General features: G+C 46.6%; 1 protein-coding gene across 2 annotated transcripts in view; it reads left to right on the top strand.

Annotated features, from left to right (window-relative positions):
- Positions 1–18,491, top strand: part of SMG5 (SMG5 nonsense mediated mRNA decay factor) — a 50,811-nt gene that overhangs the window by 29,221 nt on the left and 3,099 nt on the right. For both annotated transcript variants that reach the window (XM_077156459.1, XM_077156458.1), the window contains 12 exons: positions 5,569–5,694; positions 5,788–5,856; positions 6,347–6,555; positions 7,198–7,335; positions 7,512–8,111; positions 9,333–9,508; positions 10,699–10,774; positions 11,447–11,622; positions 13,207–13,365; positions 17,354–17,413; positions 17,741–17,900; positions 18,308–18,398. In XM_077156459.1, coding sequence (XP_077012574.1) covers positions 5,569–5,694; positions 5,788–5,856; positions 6,347–6,555; positions 7,198–7,335; positions 7,512–8,111; positions 9,333–9,508; positions 10,699–10,774; positions 11,447–11,622; positions 13,207–13,365; positions 17,354–17,413; positions 17,741–17,900; positions 18,308–18,398 — 2,040 coding nt within the window. The remainder of the gene's footprint in view (positions 1–5,568; positions 5,695–5,787; positions 5,857–6,346; positions 6,556–7,197; positions 7,336–7,511; positions 8,112–9,332; positions 9,509–10,698; positions 10,775–11,446; positions 11,623–13,206; positions 13,366–17,353; positions 17,414–17,740; positions 17,901–18,307; positions 18,399–18,491) is intronic.

Genomic DNA, 18,491 nt, shown 5'->3' with positions numbered 1-18,491 from the left:
ACCTTTGTTCCCCCTATTATTTATTTCTTTAACCGTAGTTTTTACTCATCTGTCCATACCCTAGTTAAAAGGAGCATCAGACACAAGGTTTTCATAATCACACAGTCACACTGTAAAAGGTAAATCATTATACAATCATCTTCAAGAAACAAGGCTTTTGGAATGACATTCATTCTTAAACATGATTACCCATATATTGTAACCCATACCAAACTCTGAAATCTGTTCTACAACTAATTGTTGTGGTGTGCTTGTTGCTTTTTTGTATATATGATATTTTTCACACACACACAAAAAAATTTTTTTAAGTTGATTGTGATGATAAAATTATATATATATATATATTCCTTCTAGCCTCCAGTGTTCTGGAGCAGCTGGAAGGAAAAATCTGAGATGATGGAATGATAACCCATGACAAACTCTGTGATCTTTTCTGTCACTACCTGTTGAATAGTGCTTTTAAAATTATTGCTTTTTTTTTCTTTCTTTGCTTTGTATATGTTATAGTATACCCTTTAAAAAGGTTTAAAATATATATATGATTACCAGGTTCACCCTAATATCTGGAAAGTTGGCTCATCTGGGCCCCTCTTCTTCTCCATTTAGTCTCAGGGCTTCTTCGTATAACCTTTCTTCAGGTGTAGATGGGTATATACCTGGTGGCCCAGGGTTCCAACAGAGTGACCCAAGAGGTTTGGAAGTAGAAGTAGCTAGTCTCTTAAAGCCAGGGCCTAGACACTAGCAGAGTCACTAACCAATAACCATATAATATTGATTAAAGAAGTTGCAGCTCCTCACCTCACCCCCTACCCCATCCCTGCCAAGATTTAAGGAGAAGGGGATATGGACCTCACTACTTTGAAGGAGTATAAAACAATTAGTGGCTATGTTGAATTCACTGTATATTTCTTTTTTATTACTCACTTTTTTTTAACTTTATTGTGAAAGATATATAAAAACAAGCATTAAATTTAAAAGTACATTGTAACAGTTTGTGATAGAACGGATTTCAGAGTTTGGTATGAGTGACAGTTCCATGATTTTAGGTTTTTCCTTCTAGCTGCTCCAAGACACTGGAGACTAAAAGAAATATCAGTATAATGATTCAGCAGCATACTTATTTGTTAAATCCTATCTTCTCCATTATAACTCCTCCCTCCTCTTTAATCCTTCTGCCTATCTTTAAGGGTACTTGGGTTCTGCCCATTCTAATTTTTTCATGGTTGCAAAAGGGTGTTGATAATATGGGATCGGGGTATGGAACTGGTTGATGTTCTGGAGAGGCTGGCCCCTCTGGGGTTTAAGGCTTATCTAGCCTGGGAAACCATCTGGAGGTTGTAGATTTCCAGAAAGTAATCTTAGTGCATGCAACTTTTGGAGAATATAAGATAAAGCCCTAGATAGATGTTCTTTAGGGTTAACATGAATGGTTTTGGCTGTGGTTTGGCAAACCATGTTAATTAGCAATATCTAGCTGAAGCTTGCCTAAGAGTAGCTTCCAGAATAGCCTGTGGATTCTATTTGAACTCTCTTAGGCGTTGATACCCCTTCTGTTACAGATTTCTCCCTTTTGGTCAGGATAGATTGTCAATCCCACGGTGCTAGGGCCAAGCTTATCCCTGGGATTCATAACCCACGTTGCTAGGGAGATTTTCACCCCTGGATGTCACGTCCCACATATAGGGGAGGGTAACAATTTTACTGGCCGAGTTGGGCTTAGAGAGAGAAGGAGAACATATTTGAGCAACAAACGAGGTCTTCTGAAAGTAGCTCTTAGACATAACTATAGGTAGGCTTAGCTTCTCCACTGCAGAAATAAGCTTCACAAGAGCAAGCCTCAAGATTAAGGGCTTGGCCTATTGATTTGGGTGTCCCTAATGTTTGAGACAGTATCAGGGGTTTCCCCTGTGGTTAAACTTAATAGTTTCTTATTTTTCCTCCCGTCCCTTAAGGGACTTTGCCAATACTTTTTTTTTTTTACTTTCAAAAATCCTCTTTATTGAAATATAATTTACATGCAATAAAATTCACCAATTCTATGTATGGTCCCACTGATGTGAACTGACATTCGAGAATAAACTTGGAATATGTCATTGGTAACAGAGACCAGCAGGAGTTAGAAACAGGGTAAGATAATGGGTAATTGGAGCTGAAGGAATACAGACTGTGCAACAGGACTAGATACAAAAACTCAAAAATGGACAGCACAATACTACCTAATTGTAATGTAATTTTGTTAAAACACTGAATGAAGCTGCATCTGAGCTATAGTTTTTGTTTGTTTGTTTGTGTTTTTTTAATATATATATATTTTTTATTTTTTATTATTATTTTTATTTTTTTCTCTATATTATCATTCTATATCTTTTTCTGTTGTTTTGCTAGTTCTTTTCCTAAATTGATGCAAATGTACTAAGAAATGATGATCATACATCTATGTGATGATATTAAGAATTACTGATTGCATATGTAGAATGGAATGATTTCTAAATGTTGTGTTAATTTTTTTTTAATTAATTTAAAAATAAATAAATAAATAATAGGGGGAACAGATGTTAAAAATAAATTTAGTTTGAAGTGCTAGTGGTAAATGAAAGCGAGGGGTAAGGGGTATGGCATGTATAATCTTTTTTTTTCTGTTATTTTATTTCTTTTTCTGTTGTCTTTTTTATTTTTTTCTAAATCGATGCAAATGTTCTAGAAATGATGAATATGCAACTATGTGATGATATTAAGAATTACTGATTGTATATGTAGAATGGAATGATATCTTAATGTTTTGTCTGTTAATTTTTTTTAATTAATAAAAAAATAAAAAAAAATTCACCAATTCTAGGTGTACAATTCAATGAATTTTGACAGATGTGTACATCAGTGTAACCACTATCGTAATCATGACTTTAAGCAATTCTCATGTCCCCCAAAAGTTCCCTTAAATGCTACAGTCATTCCTTCATTTCACCATTAGCCCCGGCTCTCACTATAGTTTTGTCTTTTCTGAATTATCGTATAAATGAAATTATATAGTATATAGACTTCTGTGTCTGGTTTCTTTCTCTTGACATGGTGCTTTTGAGATTCATCCATGTGTCAGTAGTTTGTTCCTTTTTTATTGCTGAGTGGTACTCCATTGAATGCATATATCACTTTTTAAAATTTATTCACCAATTGGTGGATATTGGTTTGTTTGAAGTTTGAGGCTATTATGAATAAAGCTGTTACGCACATTCAAATACAAATGTTTGTATATCTGTCACTTTATTGTTATGAGATTAATTTATCCATGCATTACTTTATAATTTTAAAAATAATCTTCAGATTTGATGAATGAATTAACCAATGTTAGTCTGATGCATATTTTCCCAGCGTTTTCTTTCTGAAATACTGTCTCTAAATTTTAATGGGATTTTACACTGTTAAGCTACTCCTCCATTTAGTAATATGCTGTGAACATCTTTGAGTATCGGTTCTTATGATTTAACTCATTCTTTTTAAGTATGCATGTAAAATAATTTCTTTAACTGCTCTCTCAAATTGTAAAATGCATGTATTCTTTGATCCAAAAATTCTATTAGGAATTTATAGTAAGGAAAATTTCTCTTAAGTTTGCTAGGTTGTATTTTTAAGATGTTTAAACAGTGTTCTTTATAGCATTATTTGTAGCAGAAAAACAGGAACATCTGTTTTTTAAAAGAAACTTTGAAATCCCCTTTTGTTTCTTTCCTTCACTGACCCTTAGCCCAGATATTCTTATTTTGCTTTTGCTCTACTACGGTTTTTTAAAAATATTTATTTTTTATTGATATATATTATATTCACATACCATGTAATCATCCAAAGTGTACAGTCAGTGGTTCACAATATCATCATATAGCTGTGCATTCATCATCACAATTTACTTTCTTTTGTGAAAAATAACATATACTAAAAAGCATAAATTTCAAAGGACATTGCAGTAGTTAGCATAGAACAGATTTCAGAGTTTGTATGGGTTACAATTCCATAATTTTAGGTTTTTGCTTCTAGCTGCTCTAAGATACTGGAAACTAAAAGAAATATCGATATAATGATTCAGCAATCATACTCATTTGTTAAACTCTACCTTCTCTCTATAACTCCACCATCACCTTTGATCTTTCTCTCACTGTTTAGGGGTATTTGGGCTATGGCCATTCTAACTTTTTCATGTTGGAAGGGGCTGTCGATAATATGGGATAGGGGATGGAACTAGTTGATGTTTTCGAGAGGCTGGTCCCTCTGCGTTTCAAGTCAATACTTTTTAATTATCTATTTAACATACTCTGGGATGTGTCTGGGTATTACATTAAGCTATTCAGAATTACAAACCTTCATTCCCATTCTGAGCTCCATGTGGTTGGATTGTTTAAGTGATCTATTCAGACAGGTTGAGTTAGATTATGTGCTTCAGAATATTTAGTTTTTGGACAAAATAAACCTCTCTTCCTTTGGTCTCGTACAGTAGGTGAAGTTCTAAAAATTCAGGCAGTGTCCTTCTTATCCCTGTATTCTAATTTACCTTAGTCCCAACCCAGTTGGTTTTGTTCTTATCTCTAGTTGAAGCCTGATCTTTTTTTTTTTTAATTTCTTTAACAGTTGTATGTGGCAATTTTTACTTTCAGAGCTGCAGAACTCCTTTTCTGAGTCTTAGATGTCACACAGGTACTCATAGTTCCAGGGAAATACCAGGTTATACGTCTATGACACAGCATCTCAAAACCTAGAAATGGCATTTGCAGTTCCTGACTAAACGTGACTGTTATGGGAGCTTACAATGTAGGCTCAAATTATCTTATAAGTATTTTCTAAAAGAGACTATGTATTATTTGTTATTTTGTTTCTGCATCATAATGTCCCCCCTAGTAACTCAATTTTTATAATTAAGAAGTTGTTAAAAACAAAATAAAGCAAGACATAAAAAGATACAAAGTGTAGTGTAGTGTTCAGGGTGTAGTTTTCCGAGTGAGGTAGGCTTGGGTTGGAGCCTCGGCCCTGCCATGTGCTGGCTTTGTGATGTTGGCCACATACTGGTTCTCTCGGCCTCCACTTCCTCGTCTGTAAATGCAGTCGTGTCAGGGTGCCGTGCCTGAAGCACAGGGTACTCAGTACACAGTACACGTCAGGGTTTAAATGAGCATATGAGGATTAAGTGAAGCAGTGCACATAACGTCCTTGCACACAGTGAATGCTTGTTAAACGCCGTCTGTTATAACATGCTCTGTGCTTACACAGCTGAACAGCAGCTCAGTTCAGGGCTGATAACTAGGTTACGTTTGTAGCAGAGTTAAGATTAATTGTCCCGTTTATAGATATGGAGGAGATTAAGATACCATCTTTCCTCTGATTATTCTGAAAGGAGTGTGTGTGTGTGTGTGTGTGTGTGTGTGTGTTTTATCGGAAAAGAAAAATAACTCAGGAGTCCTTCACCCTGAGTGTGGACATAGGGCAGCCTGTATTTACTTGTAATTCTGTTCCCTGAAATCCTGTTGGAGTCCCCCTCCACCTCTTCCCCTGCCAAGACTCAGTAGCTCACCTCTATATCTCCTTCAGCATCCAATCAGAAGTATCCTTTGAGGGGGCCTGTGGGAACCTTAAGCGGCTGTATGACAAGGCAGCCAAAATGTACCACCAGCTGAAGAAGTGCGAGACGCGAAAACTCTCTCCCAGCAAGAAGCGGTGAGTTGGGCCTGCAAAGAAGCAAAGGGTCTTTCTGCCGGGACTTTGGGACCATTGAACGTTTACATTTACTTTGGGCTCCTTTCGTTTCAGAGGTAAAGACATTAAGAGGCTGCTGGTGAACTTTATGTATTTGCAAAGCCTCTTGCAGCCCAAAAGTAGGTAAGTGGAGACCTACTGACACGACTGCATGAGCAGTGACTGTGTCCTGTGAGCTCTATGCAGAACAGCTTCTTTACTGTGTGTGGTATTTGAAAGGAAGGGAGTGGATTGTTGAATCCTGCCCCTCAGCTGGAAATTTTCTGCCTAGTTATTTCTTCCTTGGCATCCTTCCCTCTGCTACCCGAGGTGAAGGGGTGCCCCATGCCCTTTCTCCAGGCAGCTCATCCTCTGGCACAAAATTGATGCTCAGTAAATTTTGGATGAAAGTGTAGCTGAATGGAAAGCTTGCTTTAATCCTTTCCATGAGTGTCTGACTTGCAACGTCAGCTTGTCTGCGTTAGCAGTCTAGTGCTGCCTGCTCCCTGCTGTTCTCACTGAAGTTGCCCCTGCAGAATCTTTTAGTCTTTTCCTGAATCCTGAATTCTCAACTGTTTTTTTGCCTCCCCCAGTCTCTGTCATTGACTCCCCTGTTACTCTTGCCTTTCCACAGCTCTGTGGACTCAGAGCTGACATCACTTTGCCAGTCAGTCCTGGAGGACTTCAACCTCTGTCTGTTCTACCTGCCTTCCTCACCCGCCCTCAGCCTAGCCAGTGAGGAGGAGGAGGAGTATGAGAACGGGTACGCTTTCCTCCCGGACCTTCTCATCTTTCAGATGGTCATCATCTGCCTCATGGGCGTGCACAGCTTGAAGAGAACAGGTAACCCTCCTCCTGTTTTTTTTCTCCCCCACTGACTTCTGCGAACCTCACTACCTTTTCTGTAGTTCCTTATTTATAGAATTCCTTTCACTGTCTTCCCCTTGGTACTGCTTGGCTGTGAGAGAGTAAGGGGCAGAGAGCCCTGCCCCGAAGGAGCTCCTGGTAAATGAGCAATGACATGGCATACTTCCTTCCCCCTCCGTGCTTTTTCCCACAAACACACATGCTTGACCAGGACCTGGGCAGAGATGAGGGTAGGAAACTTAGCTGGTGATCCAGACGGAATTCAGACCTTGCTTTTGGGGGCAGTTGGGCAGTTCTGGAAATCTTACTAGCAGAGGTGTATGCAGACCAAGGCTGGATGTGAGGGTGCCTGGGGTATGGAAAGGGGCCTGTGTGTAGGCAGCACAGCCAGGAAGGATGAGGATATGCTCACATGGAGGAGAACAGTATGAGCTGGCCCATCTAGAATACAGGAGGGATAAAGGTGAAGAGCCCTGGGAAATCTGCTTTTTATCTTAGGAGAGGTTTTAAAAGGTAGTTGGATCCTTGGAAGGGTTGAGAACAGTGAGGGGGGTTGGAGATGGTGCCTACTCTTCCTCAGGGCTCTGGGCTTCTAATAACTCACCTTCCTGGCTTTAGGATCCAAGCAGTACAGTGCAGCCATTGCCTTTACCCTGGCCCTCTTCTCCCACCTCGTCAATCATGTCAACATTCGGCTGCAGGCTGAGCTGGAAGAGGGCGAGAACCCCGTCCCGGCATTCCAGAGCGATGGCACAGGTGCGCGAATGGGGGAAGTTGGGACTGGAAAGGCTGGCGTGGGGCCTGGGGACCAAGGAGGAAGAAAATGAGACTTGAGCGGGCGTGGGGCATGGAGGGGTGGTGTTGGAGAGCGCTTTCTGGCTCTCAGGTGCCAGTCTTTCCTGAGGCTCCGCATGACTTTCCTCTTCCCACAGATGAACCAGAGTCCAAGGAGCCTGTGGAGAAGGAAGAGGAGGCAGACGCTGAGCCCCCTCCTGCAGCACCTCAAGCCGGTGAGATCAGAAAGAGCCGTAAGTTCTCTCGCCTCTCTTGCCTTCGCCGCCGCCGCCACCCACCCAAATCTGGTGACGACAGTGACCTGAGTGAAGGCTTTGACTCTGACTCGAGCCATGACTCAGCCCGGGCCAGCGAGGGCTCCGACAGTGGTTCAGACAAGAGTCTTGACGGTGGGGGAACGGCCTTTGATGCTGAAACAGACTCGGAAATGAATAGCCAGGAGTCACGATCAGACCTGGAAGACATGGAGGATGAGGAGGGGGCACGGTCCCCAATCCTGGAGCTCCCCCAGGCCAGGTCTGAGACTTCTGATTCCGTCAATGGCCCGGTGGGCCCTAGTGAGGCCAGCATTGCCAGCAACCTGCAAGCCATGTCCACCCAGATGTTCCAGACCAAGCGCTGCTTCCGGCTGGCTCCCACCTTCAGCAACCTGCTCCTCCAGCCCCCCTCGGAGCCCCACACCCTGGCCAGCCACAGGCCCTGTGTCAATGGAGATGTGGACAAGCCTGCAGAGCCAGGTACTGGGTCCTCTCTTCATTGTCCTGCTCTGGTCCACTCCTCCGTGCCATGGCACTCACCTGAGGAAGGCCACTTTCCTCTCTGTGGGTGACTTCTCGGCTCTACCTTTGCTGCTGTCCCTTAGCCCTTCGTAGTGTAGCCTGTGAGTTGTTTTTCCTGAGAATCCCCTCTCCTTCCACTTCATTCCCAGTTCCCAAGCCACTTCTTGGTCTTATTCTTCTCCCCTTCCACCCTACCCTCTGGGTGTGGGGCTGTTCTCCCCGCACATCGACTGGAACTGTGGCCTCCTCCCCTGCTGCCAGTCCACGTCCACCCAGGGCTCCAGGAAGCCAGAAAAACTGGCACCCACCAAAGCAGGTAGATGACAGTGCAACTTACCTTCTGAGGCTCTTCCCTGCAAAGGAAACACCCATTCAGTAGCAGCAAGCATGTGTTGAGCTTACTCTGGGCCAAGCACTAGGCTGGGTGTTCTGTTTAATTTTCACAGGAATCTTGTGGTTGGAAGCGTTATCGTCCCTATTCTAAACACTGTCCTTTACCTTCAAGCTTTTGTACACAGCGTTCCTTCTGTCTAGAACATATTCTTCCTCCCTTGCCCTAGGGCTTCCATTTGGCTGAATCTTACTCGCCCTCTAGATTTTAGCTTTAAAGGCACTTCCCCTGTGATTCCTCCATGCTAGATTAGGTTGTTCTCCTATAGGGCTCTCTTCCCTTCTGCTCTCTTACCCCAGCCCTTTCCCACTCTAGTGAAGTTGTCCGTAGACTTGTCTGTCTCCCCCGCTAGACTGAGAGCTTCTTGAGGTCAGGACAATATCTGTCGTGTTCCCAGTACCTAACCAGTGCCTGGTACATGGTGGGAACTTAGAAACTGTGGAGTGACTGAACGAAGGAAAGAGACAAGGAAGCTGATGCTCAGAGAGGTGAAGTGGCTTGCCAAAGTTATAGTCTACAAAGTAGAAGAGTTGAAAGTATTTCTTGTAGCTATATAGCCCATGCTTTTCCCCTCCCTTAGAGTTTGACTCTGCCTGCCTGCCTTCAGCACAGAGTAGGCACTTTATAAATACCGATTGAAGGAGTAGCTGTAGATCAGGAATCAGAATTCTACAGGAGAACCCAGAAGGGGAGGAGGCATGGCCCCCAGCCCACCCAGAACTGAGACCTTGGCCAAGTGCCTATTAGTTGTTCACCCCAGTTTTCCCTCTTCCACTCACCCACCCCAGCCTCTGAGGAGTGCTCTGAGTCAGAAGAGAGCGAGTCCAGTGGGCGTTCCTGTCGGAATGAGCGAAGCATCCAGGAGAAGCTTCAGGTCCTGATGGCCGAAGGTCTGCTTCCTGCAGTTAAAGTCTTCCTGGACTGGCTGCGGACCAACCCCGACCTCATCATCGTGTGTGCACAGGTGCGCCGCTCCACCCCCACTGCCCTTGTCAGGTTCCAGGGTGCTGGGGGAGGGGCCAGCCAGGAAAGGGCCTGGGAATTCTTTCAGGTGGTCTCAGCAAGATAAGAATCAACAAGTACTTGCTCTGTCCTGGGCCCTTTGACTTTTTACAGAAGAAAGATTAGGCATGATTTTTGCCTTCAAAGAGCTTGTATGCTCGGCTGGGATGCAAATTTTGTAGCCTGGGAGCAGTGAGACAGCTGCTTATTTGTATTCTCAACAGAGAGCGTAATATATGCCATTATGAGTAATGCTGAAGGAGTGAAATTAAAGTGTGTTCGAGAGCTAAACACACTAGCACTGACCACAAATATTAAAGAATCCAGTGAATGGAGAGATTGTGACAGAAGACATGGGCTCCAGGAAGCAGTCGGCTCTTCAGACGAGGGTGATCAGGATGTCCTGTGAGGGGAGTAGATTTAGGGAGGCATTGTGGTATTAGAGAGACTGATAGCCATAGAGGCTGAGTTGGGGTGACAGCAGACTTCTCCTCCCTCCTGGGTTCAGAGTCTCAGTCTTAAGGCTTTAATTTCCTGGGGCTTTATGCAGAGGATTGTTTTATTCTAATCGGCACCCCTGCCCTGCCCTGCCCTGCCATGGAAGACCTTCCAATATGTCGCTTGCCCCTTTCCCCTTTCCCCAGATGAGAGAGGTTGGGCCAGGGCCAGGAACACCCTTGGGTGTGTGTTTATGTCCTGTGAGAACTGGTTTCTCAATCATTATTAGTCATTGAGGTGTAGGTGTGGTAAAGATGGAGATGCTGGGTCATGTCCCCAGAGAGGTGTTCCAGTATGGGCACCTGGAACGCTGAAAGAAAAGGTTTCTCCTGCCAGACATGGTGACAGCACACTAGATTTTCCCGCTATCGAGATCCAGAAAGTCCTTCCTGTGGTCTCCCTGCCTTCTCTTTTCATGAGACATCCAGCTGGTGAGAGTTCAGCAAGGCTCCACTTTGCCCTTTCTTCATTCCACAAGGGACCAGCGCTCTTGTTTTCCAAGTCTTCCATGAGCCTCTTGGCCCCCCGTGTTAACTCTCCTATGCAGCCCCTCCAGGGCCCCTGAACTTAACCCCACACCCCCAGGTTTGGTGCTTTTTTTTTCCCTCACTGCAGTCCCCAACTAAAGGCCTCTCCTCCCTTCTCTCTCCCCAGAGCTCCCAAAGTTTGTGGAACCGCCTGTCTGTCTTGCTGAATCTGTTGCCAGCTGCTGGTGAACTCCAGGAGTCTGGTGAGCGATCTCCCCCCTCCCCCCACCGTTGGCCCCACTAAGCACATCCCCTCCAGGTAACCCAGCCCTTGAGGGGAGGAGGTTAATGGGCGTCACCGCCAGCTTCCTTAGCACACAGCAGTCTTTGTGACTCAGGCCTCTCTGGTTTCCTACCCCAGCACTGCCCCACTGTGGGCAGGTGGCCTGATCTGCTTGGGAGTGTGCTCCCTGGGGAAGACAGCAGGCAGGGCAGGAGCAGGGTGAGAGGAACCTGGGAGCCAGGCCCGGTCATTGCGTGTTGACTTTGACCTCCTGAGGTCATTTGTTTGGATCCCCCTACCACCTTGCAGCTGGAAAACCCTACGGATCTTCCCTCTGGAGATCCTAGAGCCCCTTCCCCCATTTCTATTCCAGTGTAGCTGTCTCTTCTATCAGGGAGCACGCCTTGTCTGAGCTGTCCTGTACTTCCCCTCCCAGCTCTGCTCCTCTAGACCTTCAGCTCCGTTATCCTGGAGCTCTGCCTCGCTGGCCTTGTGTGTCCCTCTCTCTTTCCTTCCCTCCCCCTGCCCCCACTTCTGTTCTAGGAGTATGTCCTATTTCATCAGCCTGGGAATTCCCAAAGGTTAAGGGCTTTGTCCCTCTGGCCTGGGGCTCCCACAGGCAGGTGGTCTGATGTGTCCCCTCTCTCCCCAGGCCTGACCCTGTGTCCTGAGGTCCAGGGTCTTCTTGAAGGTTGTGAACTGCCTGACCTCCCCTCTTCCCTCCTGCTCCCAGAGGACATGGCACTCCGCAACCTGCCTCCCCTTGGGGCTGCCCACAGACGCTTTAACTTTGATTTGGATCGGCCCCTGCTCAGCGCCTTAGAGGAGGTAAAAGTGTCCTATCTCATGTTATAAGCTCTGGTGGCTAGTCATTCCCCCACAGCAGCAAAGCAGGACACTCGGCTGCAGAGGTAGTGGGCCCCTTTTCTCCCTGAAGACACGGAGAGGGTCTTCGGGCTACAACTTCGCCTCCCTTTTCATTCAGTGAGCCGTTTTCGCATTCTGTCCTTGACTTGGCCCGGTGTCCTCCAAGGCCTGCTGTCAGAAGTTTCTCTGCTGTTGGAAAGCACCCTGCTCTATTCTCCCCTTCCACAGAGATGACGGGGCTTGGGAGCCTATTTCAGTCTATTTTCTGCCTGCATTCTCTGAACTGAACATCAAACAGTGATAGCAAGTTAGAGCTGGAAGGACGCGTGCTTCTCATGACCTTCCACCCTGAACCTGTGTCACCACATAGGCCATCTGGGGGCAGCAGAGGGACGGCAGGCAGGGCTCCCAGGCCCCCTCCTTGTTCCCCCCTCGGAACACACAGTGGTTCCTTCCTCTGGAATCAGAGCAGCTTGGCCTTTGTCTGTTTTTTATTTTATAGGTTTCCAGATATGTTTTTGTTTGAGGGGGAAGAGTTCTATTGACTGAAAAAATGAGTTGAAAAATGTTGATCTAGTCCCTCATTTTGTTTTATTTTTTTTAATTAAATTAATTTTTTTTTTTTTTTGCATGGGCAGGCACTGGGAATTGAACCCGGGTCTCCAGCATAGGAGGCAAGAAGTTGCCTGCTGAGCCACCGTGGCCTGCCCTATTTATTATTTTTTCTTTAAACTTTATTGTAATGGGATTCACGCAAAGGGAGGGAGGTGTAGGGTGGGGAACATGCTGGGGACACAGGAACGCGATGACATGGCCAGGGCCACAATCTTCTATCATGAGGAAGTGGATGAAAAGAAAAGGTCAGAGCTGGAGCTGGGGTGGAGGAAGTAGAGGAGACAATGCAGCTGTATTCCCCCCACCCCAGGAAGCACCGCTAGCCTCTGGATCCCCCATTTATCCTGGCCCCCTAAGAGTTCATCACTTATTCTGCCTCTGGCCTTAGTGGCTCCTTCCTTTGCTTCCCCAGACATTTTCCCCCCCCGACTTGAGTAGGGTGCTATTTAGGGCCCGACCCCAAACAACTCCACCTTGTGAAGGTACAGCTTTAACCTTTCCTGCTTCTGCCCCTTTACACATCTCGCCTTTTCCCCTGTCTAGGACAGAATCTTCAGTTCCCCTCAGTCCCCTCATTTTAAACATGAGGAACTGAGGCCCGGATGGCATTAGACCCAGGCCTCCTCACTGTCAGCCCAGCACCCTTTTCTCTTTCTTCTCAGCTCTAACCCTCCTAGGAGTCTCCTTGCCCTACCTTTGTATGTCTTTTCTGACTACTTGAGAAACTCTGGGTCTTGGTGCTTCCCTTTCCCACCCCTATAGACCACAAGTGTTTCCTGGGAACCCTTGTTGCTGAGGTGGTTGTGGACAGCGGGGAGGCCGGAGGGAGCCAGCCCTGACGGGCGGGGTACAGTGGGATGGGGTGGGCAGGTGGGGTGGACTGGGCCTGGGGGCCGTGCTCAGCCCGGCTGGGCGCCCTGTCTTCCGCAGTCGGTGGTGCGCATCTGCTACATCCGCAGCTTTGGCCACTTCATGGCCCGCCTTCAGGGCAGTATCCTGCAGTTCAGCCCCGAGGTGGGCATCTTCGTCAGCATCGCCCAGTCAGAGCAAGAGAGCTTGCTGCAGCAGGCCCAGGCCCAGTTCCGCATGGTGAGTCAAACTCCCTCTCCCTCCCTGTCCACTCTGCTCCCACTGGGCTCCCTGAGAAACCAGGAGTGGTGGCTCTCGACTGAAGAACACGTGCAGCAGGTTGGGGAAGCCCAGGCAGGGAGGGATGATCCCCTGCTGGGTTTCCTGCACGAGGCTGGAAGGGGAGTAAGGAATGGGCTCCAGGACCTCTGTGTCCACCCAGCCCACAAACTGAGCAGGCCGTTTAATTGGCTAACCCTGCTTCCTCACCCTTCTGGGGGAGTTTGAGAATCAACTTTGTAGAATTTTTGTGGAGATGAAATGGGAGCATGTAGAAGGTACCTTGCCCTTGTCTTATGGAATGTGGATGTTCAGCAGATGTTCCCTTCGCTTTAAGAGGGATGAAGACGGGGAATGGCAGGGGGTAATGGGATCTCGTTGTCAGGGACTTTGTGTGAACCTCCCATCCTGAAGGGGACCCCATCCCACTGAGACTTATGTCCCACCAAGACTCCCAAGAGCAGGAAGTGGCCTGTGTTTTCTCTTTTGTATTCATCACTTCATTCCACAAGTTTTTATTGAGAGTCTCTTCTATGCCAGACATGTCAATATCCTAGGCACTGGGTCACAGCAGTGACAAGACGGTCCTTTCTCTTGTAGAACTAATAGTTTGTGAGCACCAGTCTGAAGTCCACAGGGGGGCCTGCACAGCCCTGGGCGAGATCTTCTCCCCAAGCCAAGTGGCACCAGTGCATTTGGGGTATTGGCATCTGGCGCAGAAAGCACAGCCAGCTTGAGGGTTTCTCTTCATCCCAAGCCAATCCCCTCCCTCAGTTCTTCCTCCCCACACCCCACCCCCTGCTCCTACCCAGCAGCTGCCCTGCCCTCTCTGTGCCTCCCTTCCTGTGACATTCTGCTTGGCTTGGAAGGAGCACGGACTCCCCAGAAACTCTGTTCCTTGCTGTCTTAAAAACAAGCACATTTTGTTAAAAATCAGATCTTTTGTATTAAAGCTTTTATTGTTGTTCCGTAGGGGAAAACATAGGGAGTTACAAAAATAATTACAGGAAGTTAACTTAAAAAAATGTTAGAACTTTTGCAGGCGTTTCCTCTAGCCTACAGATCCTAAAAACTTCTCCTAGGGGTGGGAGTACCTGAAAGCCCCTCTCATGAGGTACTGGGCAGCATAGGCCAAACCAGATGCGGGCTGCGTGGCCTACTGTGCTGCCTCCTGCTCTGTTTCAGTCACAGGCTTTCACCCCTAGGGGCCTCCCCCAACAGCAGCCGTGTGGTCATTGAATCGCCATTTCCTACCATTTAATGAGAACATTCTGTGTGCATGGGCTGCTTTCCATGTGATATCTCATTTAACCTTTGCAATAGTCCTTTGCAGTGGGGGCTTGTATTCTTATTTAATAGAAGACCCATGAAAGGACAAAAGAACGTACCCGAGATCACAAAAGTACAGTCAGTGCTCGAGCCAGGGTTCTGAAGTTGAGCAGACTCGGTTCTTGTCCTGGCCATTCTCAACTGTTGGGGGACTTAGCTTTGCTGCAGGCCCAGTAGGTAGCAGGAGCTTCTGTACCTACTCTCTGGGGCTCCAGCACCAACCTGGTCAGGGTCTCCCCCATTTCCGAAAACCTCTGAAGGTAGGTTTTCCCTCTGAGAAATATGCAGCTCCACACTGCCTGAACCACTGGACTGGTGATATCAAAGCCTTAGGTTGACGCAAGATTCCTTTTCCTGATTCCAGGTGGAATCCCACTCACCTGTACCTGTTCTCCTTGGTGACCTGCTTGGGCTCCCATTTCCTTCTCTACAACATGGGGTTTTGGAATTACAATTTTAGCCTAAAAGTGAGATCCATTGGCTTGATTGCTGCAATGAGGAGAGGGGAAGTTTGCTTATAATATTGCCCTTCTGTCCAGTCTGCCACCCGGGCCTGTGGGGGGCTGGTTCCTACCTGGTTCTCTTCTGCCTCCTTCCTTCCTTCCTCTGTCAGCATTTCAGGAGACACATTATTGGCATTTTGGGCAGCACAGTTTTTTGTTCAAAACTGCAGGGAGGTGGGAATGGATCTTTTATAACCATGGTGTAATTATAAAAATTGAGAAATTAGCTTTGGTACAATATTTATATAGACTTTATTCAGATTGTACTAGTTTTTGCACTTCTGTCCATTTTCTTTTCTAGGATCCCAAATTGCATTTGGTTATATCTCCTTAGTCTTCTCCAATATGTGACGAATCTTTAGTCTTTCTATTTCTTTCATGACCTGGACACTTTTGAAGAGTACTAGTCAACTATTTTGTAGAATGTCTCAATTTGGATTTGTCTGGTGTCTTAATTTAGGTTCCCAGCTACTAAAACAAATACCACACAATGGATTGGCTGAAACAATGGGAGTGTATTGGCTCATGGTTTTGAGCCTAGACGCCCAGAATCACAGTCTCAGCAAGGCCGTGTGTTCCCCCCGCTGCTGCCATTCTGGGGCTGGCTGCCTGCGGGCCTTGGGTCTTCTGCTTTTTGGTCACCCGGCAGTGCCCATTAGTGTCTCCTTCTGTTCTAGGCTCTGACTGTAGCTTCCTGCTCCTCGTGGCTTTCTTTCTGGGTCCAGTTTCCTTTGCTTATAAGGCTTTCGGGTGTTTGATTAAGGCCCACCCTTGTTCAGTGTGGGCACAGCTTAGCTAATAACACCTTAAAGGTCCTGCTTACAAATGGGTTTGCACCCACAGGACCAGGGGTTGGGATTCGTACGTATCTGTTGTAGGGCCATGATTCAGTCTGTAGCATTTTCATGGTTAGAATGAGGCCATGCATCCCGGTTGAATATTTTAAAGCATGACTCTGATGGTGCCACTTGGCTCATCAAAAAGCTTTCAGTGACTCCCCTGTATCCTGTAGGGTAAGATCCCTATCCTTTAATCTGCTCCTTTTAGACCAGATAAAGGAATTTGAACTTCGTCTAAAAGATAAAGGAAAACCATCAACAGATTTTTAAGCAGAGGCCTGATGGATTGCAGATGGTTTTTGAAAGATTACTTTGGTCAGGAGAGAAAAAGGGTGGGATTTTTGGGGTAAGGAGGTTGTTTTAATTGTCAGGGTGGGAGATGTTATTGGCTTAGCCTAGGGTTGCAGTAGGGGAGATGAGAAGTGGAACGCTTTGAATTATATTTAGGAGGTACAATGACAGAACTTGGAAAATAATATATTCTGAGTCTGAGAGAGAGGGAAAAGTCAGAGTCAACTCTGAGCTTTTTTTGCTTTTTTTCCCCATATATTTTTTATTTAAGAACACAAACAATACAATTAGAACCACCAAAAAAGGATATCTTAGCTTAACCATAGGCATATTTAAATAAAGTATCCATATAATCTCTGTAAAGCCTATAACTCTGAGCTTTTTGACTTGGGCACATGGTGGTATATTTACCGAGATCGAGGACACCAAGGGGAGAGAAGCGTGTTTTGAAGAGCAGATGGAGCTGTTGAGTAGGCAGTTGGGTGTGTGGGTCTGGAACTCAGAGGTGGTCAGAGCTGGGCTGCACACACAGCTTTGGAAAGAAGTTGGCAAACAGTTCGTGTTAGAAACTGAGGTGCTGCATGAATTTGGATCTCCTGGAGGTGAGCACAGATTGAGGAGAGCAGAAACCAGATCTTAAGGGACAGCCAGTGTTTGGGGAGTAGAGATTGAGAATGACTTAGCTGGGTAATGTTTGAAGGCGTAGCCAGGTGGTGTCCTGCATGATGACAGTGTGTCTGTCAGCCCGCTGTCCCGTAGTGCTTAGGACAGCACTTGCCTGCAGTGGGTAAGTAATGGAAGCTGGGCAGATCGCGCCACAGGAGTATGTTTTCTTCCATGCTTCCCCTCTGGTTTGGAGGTAACTTCATCAGAGACTACACCTATTTCAGGTCCCAGGAATTCCTCGTGGTCTTCTTGATCACTGCGGAAGGAAACAGACACCCATCTCCTCACGCAAAGCTTAGCACTTCTGTTTTCCCCTCATAGGCACAGGAGGAAGCTCGGCGGAACAGGCTAATGAGAGACATGGCTCAGCTACGACTTCAGGTAGGAAATTGGGGCCCACATGCTCCTTCTTCTGATGTGGTCACTGCTGAAGCCCCACTTCCAGATTCTCACCTCTCCGCCTGTTTTCTTCCTGTACTGTCCCTCGATGTCCCTCCATTCCTTCCGGAGGAAGGTTGCCCTCCCTATAGCTCACTCTCTATTGTGCTGTCATCTTCCCTTTCTGCCTTCACTTCTGTCTCTTTCTCTTTATCCCTTGTTTCTGTGTATGGGCAGGAAGAGCCCATAGAACCTCCCTCAGCCCCGTCCCTCCCCTGCCCAGGTTGCAGGGCCCCACACAACCCTACCCACTCTGCCTTCTCTTACCAGCTCGAGGTGTCTCAGCTGGAGGGCAGCCTGCAGCAGCCCAAGGCCCAGTCAGCCATGTCTCCGTACCTTGTCCCCGACACCCAGGCCCTCTGCCACCATCTCCCTGTCATCCGCCAGCTGGCCACCAGTGGCCGCTTCATTGTTATCATCCCAAGGACAGGTAAGCATATGGGGAGTGAGAGGACAGGTAAGCATATGGGGGAGTGAGAGGACAGGTAAAATCTGGCTAAAAGAGACTCTGGGTTTGGGATTGAAAGACCCTTACTTGGGGCCCAGTTTACGCACAGCAGCCTTGGTCAAGCCCCACCACCTTTCTGAATGTCATTCACTTCATCTCTGAAATAGGCATAACCCCTGTTAAGCCATGCCTCACCAGACGGTTGGGAGAAACAAATGAGAAAACCTTGCTTGCAGAGAAGGTCACGTTTTCAGAGCACTTGAGCCTTGCAAGGAGCCCGTGGTCCCTTCTTTCCCTGCAGTGTGTGTTGGGGTGAGCTCAGATACTTCCTGCAGGCCTGCTCTCAGCTCATCTCTTTTATCCTTCCCCACCCCCACCTTGCCCACTAGTGATTGATGGCCTGGATTTACTAAAGAAGGAACACCCAGGGGCCCGGGATGGGATCCGTTACCTGGAGGCTGAATTTAAAAAAGGAAACAGGTAAATGCCAGGCACAGGTAAGGGTCAAACCTGTGTGGAGACCTCTGTTCATCTTCCAGATGATAAAGACTACATGCTTGGAAGGAGGCTGGA

The sequence above is a fragment of the Tamandua tetradactyla genome, chromosome 4 (genome assembly GCF_023851605.1).
Source record: "Tamandua tetradactyla isolate mTamTet1 chromosome 4, mTamTet1.pri, whole genome shotgun sequence".
NCBI lineage: Eukaryota > Metazoa > Chordata > Mammalia > Pilosa > Myrmecophagidae > Tamandua > Tamandua tetradactyla.
The sequence above is the reverse complement of the archived record's forward strand: the minus strand, read 5'-3'. Positions and strand labels throughout refer to the sequence as shown.